Genomic DNA, 13,960 nt, shown 5'->3' with positions numbered 1-13,960 from the left:
GTTCCTGCAAATATAGAGATAAAGCAAATGTTGTACAATGAGCAGCTATTAAGTGACCTATAGATCTATCTATCTATCTATCTATAGAGAATGAAACAAACCACAGAGCTATGAGAGTCTCATTAGTATTGTTTGCCAGTGTAATGTTCAGCTCATGATTTGTCTTTCTTAACAATGAAACAAGGAGCTAAATGCATCATTGTTATCTCACTTCTTCCCTGCAGCTACGTGCTTTTGAAGTGGAAACCTCTTTTTTATTGTACCTCCTTGTGTTGCTCAGCAAACCAGCTGGTGTCTTCACTGGAACCCTGAGGCAGAATATGAAGATCCACCAACACCAAGAAATTCCCACACTGCAAAACAAAAGAGAAGCGGCAGGTTGGCGTGAGGCGTGCGACTCAAAGACAATAAAGAAAATAGCCATGAGAGAGTCCCGCAAGGCCTTCATAGAAACACATTAAATGTCACTTGCTGAACCTCCCTTCCTTACCTTCAGGCTGTAGTGACAGAGGCATGGACAACTAGAAATATAGATCATGGAGAGATAATAATTTTGGGAAGGACTCAATGCACTTAAGCAATTCTACAAGCCTCTCACATTTCTATTTAGCCATTGGTGGCTAGTATGATAAAGAGCTTAGATTGTGGACTTCAAAACCACTAACACTTTAAGTTTGCCAGTAAAATCATATATTTTCAGATGAGAACACTGGAAACATAAAACTAGATGAAAAACAAAGTTAGTAGTGGACTGAAAGGAGTTTTGTTAACAACTGTTCATCAATCTTTACTATTTTATCTTTTCATATTAGCAATTGCACCTCACCACTACCTGACTCAAGTCTGATACTTAGCTGTGGTGTTTCATGTATAAAATTCAGATGGGTTTTCTTCAAGTATCCAGTGTTTCCCCACAGTGCAAATAAGCTGATTGAAAACAGTGTTGCTGTGGATGTGCACATGGATGTAACAGCAAGTATCAGGGTTACACTTAATTTATTCCTTACTACCAACCTTACCAAGTTAGGTTCCAGGTAAGGCATGCAAAGTGGTTACATGGATGGATGGATATGCAGTTGTCAGCACAGAAGAGAATGCACCTCAGCCAATGATAAAGTAAGGGTAAATGGTTTTCCATAAATGGTTCAGGTGAAAGAGTGAAATTCAAGGAAAACGAGCAAAAACAATTTGTATAAAACAGAATGTACAGTAAAACTCAGTTTCACTTTGCAAAAAAGTATACAAAATAAATGTTGTTTCACAACCAGCTACATTCTCAACATTACCACATGTTTTCACAAAAATTTGCAACTATTTACTTCATACTTAAAAGAATAAGGAAACATATTTGAGTACAGGGCATAGAAAGGAGGATGCAGATAGATAGCACTTATCTACAAGCATTTCAGACGTGTGGCCTCCAACAGGTCTACATACAGTAAGTTTATTCAAGCCAGGATCCTTCCGGAGTTGTAGAAAATCAAGCGCAGATGGTATTGCGCTAAATGGTACAAGGTGGGATTAGCAGCATGAATGTACAGGCAGCCAGGCAGTGTGCAAGGTAAATTAATAAAATAGCATGGAGCTGCATGGAAGGAGCCATGAAAGATCAACTAGATAGTAGTAGAAGCAAGACTGGAGGATTGCCAGGGAAGCAGACAGTGGTTCCTTCCCTTTCCCACCATTAACCCTAGTAATATTCCATGTTTTCCACCCCAAACAATATTAACTCCTTATGCCCTAACGGGTTTTTGGCATCATTGCACTAAATAATGTACCCAACAATAAACAGCTATTATTCTGCTTACATAATAAGGAAGCTATAATTTGGTGAAGTGAAAAGTAGTGTACAACACTCCACATTTTTAAAAGAAAATTTTTTTGATTAGAAATCTTTTTTTTTTTTTACACCAAAATGAAGTAAATAAAACAAAAAAAATTGGTGCTTTAGGGATTTCTCTACAAAAAACTAGATTTCACAGTACATAACAAAGACATTTCATGATGTGCAATCCTGAAATTAATTTTTCATTAGTACTCTAATCTGTCAGCCATCACTGTACCAAGATTACATGCTATGGCCCATAGCACTGCAAAGTTGTACTCTTTGGCACAAGGTGTCTCCTTTTCAGAAACATTGAGACTCTGGCACCTAAATAATCTCTGAAAACAAATATTTCTTATAAAAATATATTGTAAGTGCCTGAGAGAAAGAACAGGCATTCCGGCAGTGATGGAAGATAATCTCTTGCCTGGACTGGAAGCCTTAATGGAAGAACCGCTGGAATGTAGACATAACTTGGCTGGAACGCCCTATAATCTTAGTCCCAACTGGGTTTGGTGTGTAATGGACTGGCTCAACATGGATTCCGGAAGAGTTCATACCCCCAAATGGAAGGTGGCAGTGTACCTCATGCTATTCCCGACTAGCAATGCAGTGACACAGGAAGCAGGTCTGGGTTTACTTGAAAAGATGTCCACCACCTTATATCAGGGAGTCAGAGTCAGGAGGCGATGGGTGACACTTTTGGAGAAAGTAAGGAGGGAGTATTATACTGAATTGTGCATTGCAGATTGATTTTTTGATCAGTGATTATTGTAAGGGTGCTTTGGCTAAATAAATATCTTTAATTCAAACCCAGAACTGTGTCTGTGGGTTGGGGCTCAGAGGTGCCCCCTTGTGGTTTTATTATATATATATATATTATATATATATATATATATATATATATATATATATATATACATACATACATACATACATACACACACACACACACACTAGCCGACACCCGCCGTAGCATACGGCGGTGTAAGAATAGGAACGGAAAACGGTGAGAAAGGAATGCAGAAAACAAGAAGAAATAAATACTTCTTGAAAGACGCAGTTGTGCATAGGTGTTTTGGTGGAGAAGACAGATAATGAGTCGAAAGATCTAACCCTAGAAAAAGCCACGTAAAACTGACCGTGGCTGAAGACTGGTATCAGGTCTGTGCTCTGGTCTTTGGGTATCCGACAGTGCATGTAGAATTTCCGGCCAAGCAGGATTACATGTGAAAGTGATAAATAAATCAGGCTTTCCGAATTTATGCACTATGGCCATGGCATCCTGATAGTTTTGCTGCATGTATCTTCGACTTCCTGGAAATGTGGACGGTAATATGATCATTTTGCCTACACGTACATTGTTATTTTCAGCGTTTGCTTGCAGTGCATCTGATAGCCCTTTGTATTGTTCCACGCGCAGATCTTGTTGATGTAATCTGAGATAGTTGAGACATGCGCCCTCTGTTTTAACATACGCATCTACGATGTACTGTTGGAACAGTTTGCTGCTGGAGTGCAAAATACATAAATGTATTCCTCATTGCTAATCTGTATGCGTAAAATTGGCATTGAGTAAGCCTTATTCGCTTGGCGGTTCTTTTATCGGGAACATGTTGTAAATCTTTGTGCCAGCCAATGTCTCCGTAAGGGAATAAAAGTGGGCAAACCATAGGATCGCAATTCATATTGAGCGTGGAAATCTGTTTACAGGAGTTGACTATGGGATAGATGCAAATGTCCCTTTCGGCAGGCGGTTCACCATCTTCTCTGACGAAAATCGCTGCAACATCGGTGTGACCGGTCAGGGCATTGTATCGTTGTAAATCCTGTCTAGGGTTTTCCTTGAAAACCATTCGTACAGATGCTGTTGGATTGGACTGAGCGATTTCATGCATGTGTTTGTATGATTTAGTGAAGGGGTTGAGGTTCTGAGCATGGAATCTAGCTGGAGAAGTAAATTTTCGCTGCATGCAGAGTTTGCTTTATTTTGTATGCGTACTTCAGTAGCTTGTGCTGTGTCAAAAACATACAACTGTCCATATCCTGGAGGGGTAGAAGTGTTAGCGTATAGTGGAGAGATTGGGTGATAAATTTGCCCGTGTATTTAAAAACAGTATTATCTGTAGCCAGAAGGCTGAGTTATCTGTGCACCCATGAAAGCAAACGCTAGAGAAGAGTTGTATTCTCGAATGTGGTCATGATAATTTTTAGCTTCTGATGTTTGCTGTGTAAGAAGCTGTTGTAAAGACACAGGTGGCTCCCGCAAAGGTGGTAAAGCTACTTTAATGTTGTGGCAGCCGATTGAGTACTTGTTGGATGTATAGCGCAAGACAGTGTTTGCACCGCTGGTCTGGAGTCCTAATGTTGTACTCTTGGATGGGACGACAGGAATTAGGTGAAGGAAGTACCTGTGGCAACGGGAAGAGGATTGTGTGCATGCCTGCTGAGACTGCATTGGTTTGGAAGCGTTGCTTTGCAGATGTCGCATTGAAAGAGTTGTGAATGAGTTCTGTTGTGTTTAGTCACACAATCCTGTGTAGTGAACTTCTTATTGCATTTCTGGCACTCGTATAGTTGTTGGGAAGAATGCCTTTTCTTGTGTTTAGCAAGTGAGGTTTGCGTTTGATAAGTTTTGTTGTAGGAATTGCACTGGAAGAATGTGTTACTAGAGTGGGAGTCAGGTAATTTTTCAGCGAAGTGAATTTTTGTGCGTTTGTGAAGAAACATTTTGTGCAAGTGTGACACTGAAACAATTCGTCATTGCAGTGAATTTTCTTGTGTTTGGCAAGGCTGGGTTTTGTTTTGAAAGGTTTACTACAAATGTCGCAGGGGAAGGTTGTACCAGTAGACGAAACTGTAGTGTTTTGTGGAAGAGAAGAATGACTGAGGACTGATGTGTTGGTGTTATCAGACATTATATGCTGCTGTGGAGACATGATCGGAATCGGTAGGAGGGCTTCATAGTGGCCATTATCCAGTTGTCCCGAGTACAGAAGGCACATGAAGAGAGTATTTCCAGAATTGTAAATGCAAGGCGGGATGTTGGGGTCATGATTGAAGTAAATGACAATGGCAGCATGGAGAATCTCTGAAAGAGCTTGAATTTCAGCTTCACTACCATAAACTCCAGATGTTGCCATGTATTGATAGTACTCCTGAGTTGTTGTGATAACTCGATTTGCGTTGGAAAGAACAACAGGAAGAACGTCTCCAAATCTGTTCCAATGTGATGCAATCAAATCTACTGCCCTATGTCATAGTGAGAGTGCATTGCCTTTGTCAACCGTTTGTGTCAAGAAATAACTCACTGATAGGAACAGGCAGTTGCCGGATCCCGGAATAGAGATAACGTTGTACAAAAACCTGTCGACAGAGAAGATGCTGTCATTCATTTTATAACAAAGGCTTAGGAAACAACCGTCGCAGTATAACGAAAATAGCAAGGTGTATGGGAGGTCGCAGGCAGCGTGGGGAAAGGTTTGGAAGAGGACGAATAGGAATCGAGAAATGCCGTGTCGGCAGCGTGGGACCGGTTTTGAAGAGGAGCCGCAGGCAGCGTGGGGAAGGGTTTGGAAGAGGACAAATAGGAATTGAGAAATGCCGTGTTGGCTGCGTGTGGGCGGGACTGGTTTTGAAGTGGAAGCAGGACAAATCAGAAGAGAAATATATATATACTTGACATTAAGCCCGTTACAATAACGGGCACTAGGACAGTAGTGAATAAACATTAGTAGGAACAGTCTATATTAAATGGCAAGGGACCTTGACCTCATTCTATGTCTGTGAGCGTTCTTCCAGGAGATATTGCTTATATAGGATTTGATTGTCTGTGTCTTTTGTCCTACTTGACATGTCCTTGTTTTTGGGTGGCATGTTGTTAGTAGATAGTCACAGTAATATAGGTTTGTACATCCGTAATATTTTCTGTTACAGTAATACTGGCTTGTATGTGGCTGTAATATGCGTCACTGTATTGTGTACCTTTAATTTTCTCTCGCAGTAATACTGGTTTGTATTTCCGTAAAATGACTGTAATTCTGGCTTTGATGTCCGTAATATATTTTATAGGTCCCGCCCTCTCTGTCTTGTGTGACGCGTCAGGCAGCCTTTGAAGCATCGCACTGTGCCCCGCGCATGCGCACTTCACCAGAAGACACACACACACACGGACACTGGATGCACACAGGGGTTTTATTAAAGAGGATATACACACACACACACACACACAGACAGAGTCCATGCACATAAACACACACTAAATATTACTCTGAGGAAACAATTTAACAAAATTCAAAATTAATTTTCATGACAGTCATTGAAACAATTTCTGTTTACCACTAGATACACAGAAACTACATTTTGTAGAACAGACTTTTGTGTTCCAATTCACCCATATTCTCCTTGTCCCACAAATGTTTAGTGTATTTTATTTCTGTTGCTCTTTTCTTGTGTGTCACATCTGAAATAAGCTAAGTACATAAATACATTTTCATTCTAGCTTCTTCCAGTGATGGGTAACAGGGGCAATGCTTTTGCTGGCAGCCCTGGGCACAGGGCAAGAAATTGCTTTAGACAGCACCCTTCAGAGTTAGTCAAAACACCACATATACACTAAATCCAGAGTTTCTCAGCCACTTTTGAGTCACAGGTGGTGGTTATTGGGTTGCAGGCACATCAGACGTCTTCATGCCCCATCCAAACCCAATGCCGTCAATTCCAAACACAATTGTAATTACCAAGCACTCGCTTTAACCTCTGACACATTCCCAATGTTGATTTTTTTTTTTTTTAACATAATCACAGCCGTTTCTGGAATGCCCCCCACACCCCATTTGCTTGTGACACAGAGGCACAAGTGGTGTGATAAAGGGACATTCATTCTAAGAGTGATGGTATGATTAAACAACATTCAATGGGAGGATGGGTTTCGGGAGAGGGTCCTCGCATGAAACTTGAACTGGGTACAGTGAAGCAGTACTTCACCAGTGCACTAAGAAGTTGAAACTGGATGAGTGCCGCTTAGAAAACTAACATATTGAGAATGTGCAGCAAACAGCATCTCTATATGGTAATTTAAACCGTGACACTTGAACTGTAAAACTGCACATTGCAATGCTTCAATACAAAGCAGTACTTACACATAAAGCATAACACGGTCCTTCAACAAATTCATTGCTCCCAACAGTCAAAACTGTGACTCAGGGTCTTCATATTCCGTATTACTACCATTCTGTAACTTTCCAATCATATTTCTTCTTTTTAGGAAGAAGACAATGACATTTCCCTAGTACAAAGTGCAAGATCTACCTGCACATCAACCAAACAATCCCCATGCACTCTAACAGATGCTTCTGTGTACAGATGTGTAAAGATTAGCTGTTGCATACTCCATATATTTACTGTCTTTTAGGCACAGCTGTGACACGTAGTACAAATGATAGACAACTCATAGACAACTATACAAGTTAAATCAATGTAAAGGTCTAAAACTCAGCTATTCAATAGTAATAATTGTTTCACTGTATGTGGCTTGACATAGGTGGGATCTGTCATAAAAGGAGATTCACTCAGTTGTGACATGCTGCTCACCTCGGCATATACGTAAGCAAATCACAAATTTTGCTAATGAAAGAGAGAAGACAACATGGAAACTTATGATGTATTTGAAAGAAGAACTCCTTGGGTATATACTGTAAAAATGATATTATTGCTTTTGATTGACTTGAGGGGATGTATTGCAACATACACAAACAACTTTGAAATATGACATAAGTGGTTATCAACCCCAAAGGAATGATTTTACAAGATGAGTATTGTGTTTCACAATTACAAAAATTAATTTTAGGGCCAATTTCACAAAACTGTATGAAATGAAACTCCACTACACAATATGCAGTTGTGCCACAAAAGTTTAGTGTATTTTTATTTATTTTTCTTACATGTCATGTCTGGAATAAGCTAAGTACATACATACAGTCCTGGAAAGGACCCTGTAGAATTTGAAAGACGATACCCTTGGATATGTAAAAATGCATGGAACAAGCTATGTACATAAATATATTTTCATACAGGCTTCTTCCAGTGCTGGGTAAGAATATTCAGCTAATTTTAACTATAGGAGAGGAAACAATACTTGTTTAGAAATGGGAAGTACCTCTCCTTTCTAATACTGCTGTTGTAAAACATGTTTGGCTCCCCATAGAATATTTATATATTTGTTATTAATTACAAAATATTTTCTTATTATTATAGTTTGAGTATTTTTACTTATGTCATGACAGTGCCATTTTAGGTTTGTTTTTCTTGTGGGTATCATTTTCCTGCTTAATTTTCATGGTGGTGGACATATTGCTGCTGACAACATTGTGCTTAATTATAAAGTGATCCACGGGTGATACAATGTGTGATGTCATTAGTGTTTCAGATGGCAATGGGTTTCATTTTTTTGCTAAAATTTCAAATCAGTTAGGTAAAAAAAAAAAAAAATCAGAAGTTATTATTAGGACTTGGATTTTTGGATATTTTTTTGGTTCAGTTGCCCAGAATTACTCATTATAGTTTTGGTAACTAACTCCTGGTAGCCTCTACCAACACACAGTCCCAAAGGATTCCAAGCATTTTACGTTTTTGTAACTATCTCTCAAATTCATTTGAATTTGTCAATTTTTTGTTCCGTCTTAGTCTTCATTACCAATGTCTTGGCTACGTTTCGAGCCATATAGCACATCTACTAGACCAAACTGTGAAAAAACAACCTGCTTGATCCCGCTAACAGTGTTGCTGAAACATCAAATGTATTTTAACTTATCACTTAAGTCATCTTAACTATCCATCCATCCATCCATTGTCTCCCGCTTATCCGAGGTCGGGTCGCGGGGGCAGCAGCTTGAGCAGAGATGCCCAGACTTCCCTCTCCCCGGCCACTTCTTCTAGCTCTTCCGGGAGAATCCCAAGGCGTTCCCAGGCCAGTCGAGAGACATAGTCCCTCCAGCGTGTCCTGGGTCTTCCCCGGGGCCTCCTCCCGGTTGGACGTGCCCGGAACACCTCACCAGGGAGGCGTCCAGGAGGCATCCTGATCAGATGCCCGAGCCACCTCATCTGACTCCTCTCGATGCGGAGGAGCAGCGGCTCTACTCTGAGCCCCTCCCGGATGACTGAGCTTCTCACCCTATCTTTAAGGGAAAGCCCAGACACCCTGTGGAGGAAACTCATTTCAGCCGCTTGTATTCGCGATCTCGTTCTTTCGGTCACTACCCATAGCTCATGACCATAGGTGAGGGTAGGAACATAGATCGACTGGTAAATTGAGAGCTTCGCCTTGCGGCTCAGCTCCTTTTTCACCATGACAGACCGATGCAATGCCCGCATTACTGCGGATGCCGTACCGATCCGCCTGTCGATCTCACGCTCCATTCTTCCCTCACTCGTGAACAAGACCCCGAGATACTTGAACTCCTCCACTTGGGGCAGGATCTCGCTACCAACCCTGAGAGGGCACTCCACCCTTTTCCGGCTGAGGACCATGGTCTCGGATTTGGAGGTGCTGATTCTCATCCCAGCCGCTTCACACTCGGCTGCGAACCGATCCAGAGAGAGCTGAAGATCACGGCCTGATGAAGCAAACAGGACAACATCATCTGCAAAAAGCAGTGACCCAATCCTGAGCCCACCAAACCGGACCCCCTCAACACCCTGGCTGCGCCTAGAAATTCTGTCCATAAAAGTTATGAACAGAATCGGTGACAAAGGGCAGCCCTGGCGGAGTCCAACTCTCACTGGAAACGGGTTCGACTTACTGCCGGCAATGAGGACCAAGCTCTGGCACCGATCGTACAGGGACTGAACAGCCCTTATCAGGGGGGCCGGTACCCCATACTCTCGGAGTACCCCCCACAGGATTCCCCGAGGGACACGGTCGAATGCCTTTTCTAAGTCCACAAAACACATGTAGACTGGTTGGGCAAACTCCCATGCACCCTCCAGGACCCTGCTAAGGGTATAGAGCTGGTCCACTGTTCCGCGACCAGGACGAAAACCACACTGTTCCTCCTGAATCCGAGGCTCGACTATCCGACGGACCCTCCTCTCCAGGACCCCTGAATAGACTTTTCCAGGGAGGCTGAGGAGTGTGATCCCTCTGTAGTTGGAACACACCCTCCGATCCCCCTTCTTAAAGAGGGGGACCACCACCCCGGTCTGCCAATCCAGAGGCACTGTCCCTGATGTCCATGCGATGTTGCAGAGGCGTGTCAGCCAAGACAGTCCTACAACATCCAGAGCCTTCAGGAATTCCGGGCGTATCTCATCCACCCCCGGGGCCCTGCCACCAAGGAGTTTTTTGACCACCTCGGTGACCTCAGTCCCAGAGATGGGGGAGCCCACCTCTGAGTCCCCAGGCTCTGCTTCCTCATTGGAAGGCATGTTAATGGGATTGAGGAGGTCTTCGAAGTATTCCCCCCTACCGACCCACAACATCCCGAGTCGAGGTCAGCAGCGCACCATCCCCACCATATACAGTGTTGACACTGCACTGCTTCCCCTTCCTGAGACACCGGATGGTGGACCAGAATCTCCGCGAAGCCGTCCGAAAGTCATTCTCCATGGCCTCCCCAAACTCCTCCCACGCCCGAGTTTTTGCCTCAGCAACCACCAAAGCCGCATTCCGCTTGGCCTGCCGGTACCTATCAGCTGCCTCCGGGGTCCCACAGGACAAAAGGGTCCTGTAGGACTCCTTCTTCAGCTTGACGGCATCCTTCACCGCCGGTGTACACCAGCGGGTTCGGGGATTGCCGCCACGACAGGCACCGACCACCTTACGGCCACAGCTCCGGTCAGCTGCCTCAACAATAGAGGCACGGAACATGGCCCATTCGGACTCAATGTCCCCCACCTCCCTCGGGATGTGGTCGAAGTTCTGCCGGAGGTGGGAGTTGAAGCTACTTCTGACAGGGGGCTCTGCCAGACGTTCCCAGCAGACCCTCACAACACGTTTGGGCCTACCACGCCTGACCGGCATCCTCCCCCACCATCGAAGCCAACTCACCACCAGGTGGTGATCAGTTGACAGCTCGCCCCTCTCTTCACCCGAGTGTCCAAGACATCTTAACTAGCGCATAATTAAAAGATTAATGGATTACTCTCTATTCCAAAGGAAATGGCACACTCAGTTTTAAATTACTAACAAAAGAAACTATATAAAATTAAAATGTAGGAAAACACATAGAAAAGATGTTATGAGGAGTGGAGGGGTAAACAGAATAAATCACCATACCATTTTCTAAGCGTTTTTTTTTTTTTTTACATTATTCAGCCACTGTCCCCCATCTGTGTTTCACGTTAGAACACATTTGAAGCGTGCTGTGTGCTAAGGAGCACAATCTACTGTAGTGACAGTTACAATACAACCTAGAAGATAAGTTCATAAGATCAATATTATTACATGTACAGAGTACGGTGAAATTTGTACTTGCATGTATTAATCAACAAACAACCCGTCACCATTCTCTGGCACCATGAACAGGAAGCTATTACTACCTTACCTTGAAACTTCTGTCTTCCTAACCTCAAATCTTTATTTCTTCCTTATTGGAAATAATTACCTTAACCTGAAGTAAAATTTTCACCGTTGTTGGATTTTTCCGCTATCAATTGTTACATCATAGGAACTTGTTGTATTTTACAGTCCTATTCAAGTTTGTTTTGAGTAAAAACTGGGTCTTTATTCGAGGCATGGAACATACTTGAGGATTGACTAGAGTCCACCCCCTTCTTTGACCTGTTATTTTCACCAGGCTCTCCTATTTACTTCTTTTGGTATTCGACATAAATTACATAGCTGTCACATGATGGTAGGGGAAGGAAATTAAAAAGGGAAAGCTCAGATAAAGTTTTCCCTCAAACACTATGAGCTAACCAATACCTTTAGTGATTCTTCCAGTACTTGCCCATTTAGCTGATGACTTTCTATCTGGTTTTTGTGTTGCATTTTGTCCCGTGATTTTTGAATATATGATTGCTTGGAATGCAGTTTCTCTCTTTGTTTATTCTTTGCTTAGCCTTACCTTCTTTATCCAAATATTCACCAAACTTTAGACAGATTTAGTTTCAAGGAATGACCATTAAACACAAGAGGCTCACTGCTGTTCCAAACAACATATTTCATTAATTCTTTTTTTATTTTATAAATTTTATTTGAAGAAAATATCATTCCATACAATCAAGACTTACTTTTACAACAAAGAAAATAACATTGCATACAATCGAGTCAAACCTGAATTCAACACCTAATTTTTTATTAATTCTGAGGGTCAGTGATGTCCTATGACGTTTTTAGGCCCCAATATTTAAGGGACCTGGGAGAATCTTGATCTTGTCTGCCCCTCTCTTTAGCTGTATATTCTACTGTCCACTGCTACATTTGCCTAGATAGATACATACTCTGTTACAGAAGAACCCCAGAGATCCACATTTAGGAACACCCGGTATAATACACTACCCTATAAACTGAAAGCTATACATGGATGTACAAGCAATGTTTACTTCTATAATTTGTTAACGTAAGACCACATGGATGTGTCACACTTTTCTTTTGTTCCTAATTTTTTCGTGCACACTCTGCAGGAGTTATATTCAATACTGGCACTTGAGCAAAGTCCATTGCTTGAGGTGAAAAGCTTCTTGACAAAGTGAAAAACCCCAAAACAATTTATTATCTTGCAAACAGTAGGAAACACAGCCAAGTTCACAAACTGCAAATTATCCTATAAAAGATCTAAACAAGAACCGCTGTTGGTTAAAAGAATTCCAAAGAGTACAGATCACGAGTACCTAAGAATCCGAGGTTAACAGTAAGGCACTGCTAGACTGGGAAATGTACAAAACAAAATAATTTTCCCTTGCAGTTTTTTCAGTACCTTAAAAAGCTACAAATAATATTATCATTTGTACAGTAACTGCACTGAAAACAAATCTTTCATTCTCTTTAGGATTTTTCTTTTTATAGTTGACTTGGAACCAAAAGGGGAAAACCATTACTTTAAAGGTTCTCACAAAACAAACTGAGAGGGATTCGTCTATTTAGATGAGACATACTTTTGGCGGTCAAACCACAGTCCCAGAAAGAAAAGGCATTACCAGAAGTGCTTTAGGCGCCCTCTAGTGGATACACTAATACAGTGTTTTCCAATCCTCTTCCAAGAGGAATTCAAATGGCAAATGAGCAACTTCTGCTTTTAATTAACTTCTTTAATTAAAGTTTATTTTCATCCTTTCATAAAGTAGTTTACTAATGTCCAATATTTTGGAAAAAGCTTAGGAAGAAAATTTGTTTGCTCTCCTAGATCTCTAAAAATACCACAAGTTTATTCTTTGCTGATGATCTTTTGAAAATAATGACTTCAAATTAAGGAAATAAGTATCTCTTCTTCAAAAAATTGCTACTAGCTTGTGGATTTGCCATCCACATGAACAATACAGAAATATTTAAAAGGTTTCCAAAAGTGAATTAGATAAGCTGAAACAAGACGTGTACCCGGAGTAAGATTTCAGGGTGTTAATAGTTGTGACAAATCTTTAAAAGAAAAGTAAAATATGTGATGTCATTAAATGTAAATCTAGACAAACAAAAAACACATTTAATACAACATTTTCTTTGTTTTTTAATCCTTTAATTTTCCACATTCACTTATTCCCAGGCAGGGCTGTCTCATAAGCCTGCCATGCTCCCTCCTTAAACAGCAGAGAGAATAGCAGGAACCAGCCCTGAATGAAAAATCAGTTAATTGCACAGCGCACACACTCACACTGGGGCTAAATTTGGAGATACCAAATTGCATCTTGTTAGGAAAATGAAGATCAACTGGCAAGAAAAAGGAATTTAACTTTTTAATTTTGCTTTTATAATGGGACTTACCACTCAGCTCCAAAAACAACTTAAATTCATATTATGGCTATTGCTATTCATATTTGTGGGTTTGTCCTCTTTCCTAAATGCAAGCTGTGAGTACAGTAGGTATTAAGCTTCCCAGATGCTGCCTGGGGGCAAAGTGAAAGCAGGTTCATAAAATGGATGGAAAGATTATCAGTGAACAAAAACAAAAGGAACAAAAAATTGCATGGTAACGGCATAAGAAA

General features: G+C 41.4%; 1 protein-coding gene across 1 annotated transcript in view; it reads right to left on the bottom strand.

Moving 5' to 3' along the window:
- The window catches only part of slx4ip (SLX4 interacting protein), a 200,314-nt gene that overhangs the window by 120,292 nt on the left and 66,062 nt on the right, over nt 1–13,960 (bottom strand). Inside the window, exon 3 of the mRNA XM_028821106.2 lies at nt 264–353. Coding sequence (XP_028676939.2) covers nt 264–353 — 90 coding nt within the window. The remainder of the gene's footprint in view (nt 1–263; nt 354–13,960) is intronic.

The sequence above is a fragment of the Erpetoichthys calabaricus genome, chromosome 15 (genome assembly GCF_900747795.2).
Source record: "Erpetoichthys calabaricus chromosome 15, fErpCal1.3, whole genome shotgun sequence".
NCBI classification, from domain to species: Eukaryota; Metazoa; Chordata; class Cladistia; order Polypteriformes; family Polypteridae; genus Erpetoichthys; species Erpetoichthys calabaricus.
Note: the sequence above shows the minus strand (reverse complement) of the source record. Positions and strands in the feature narration are given on the sequence as shown.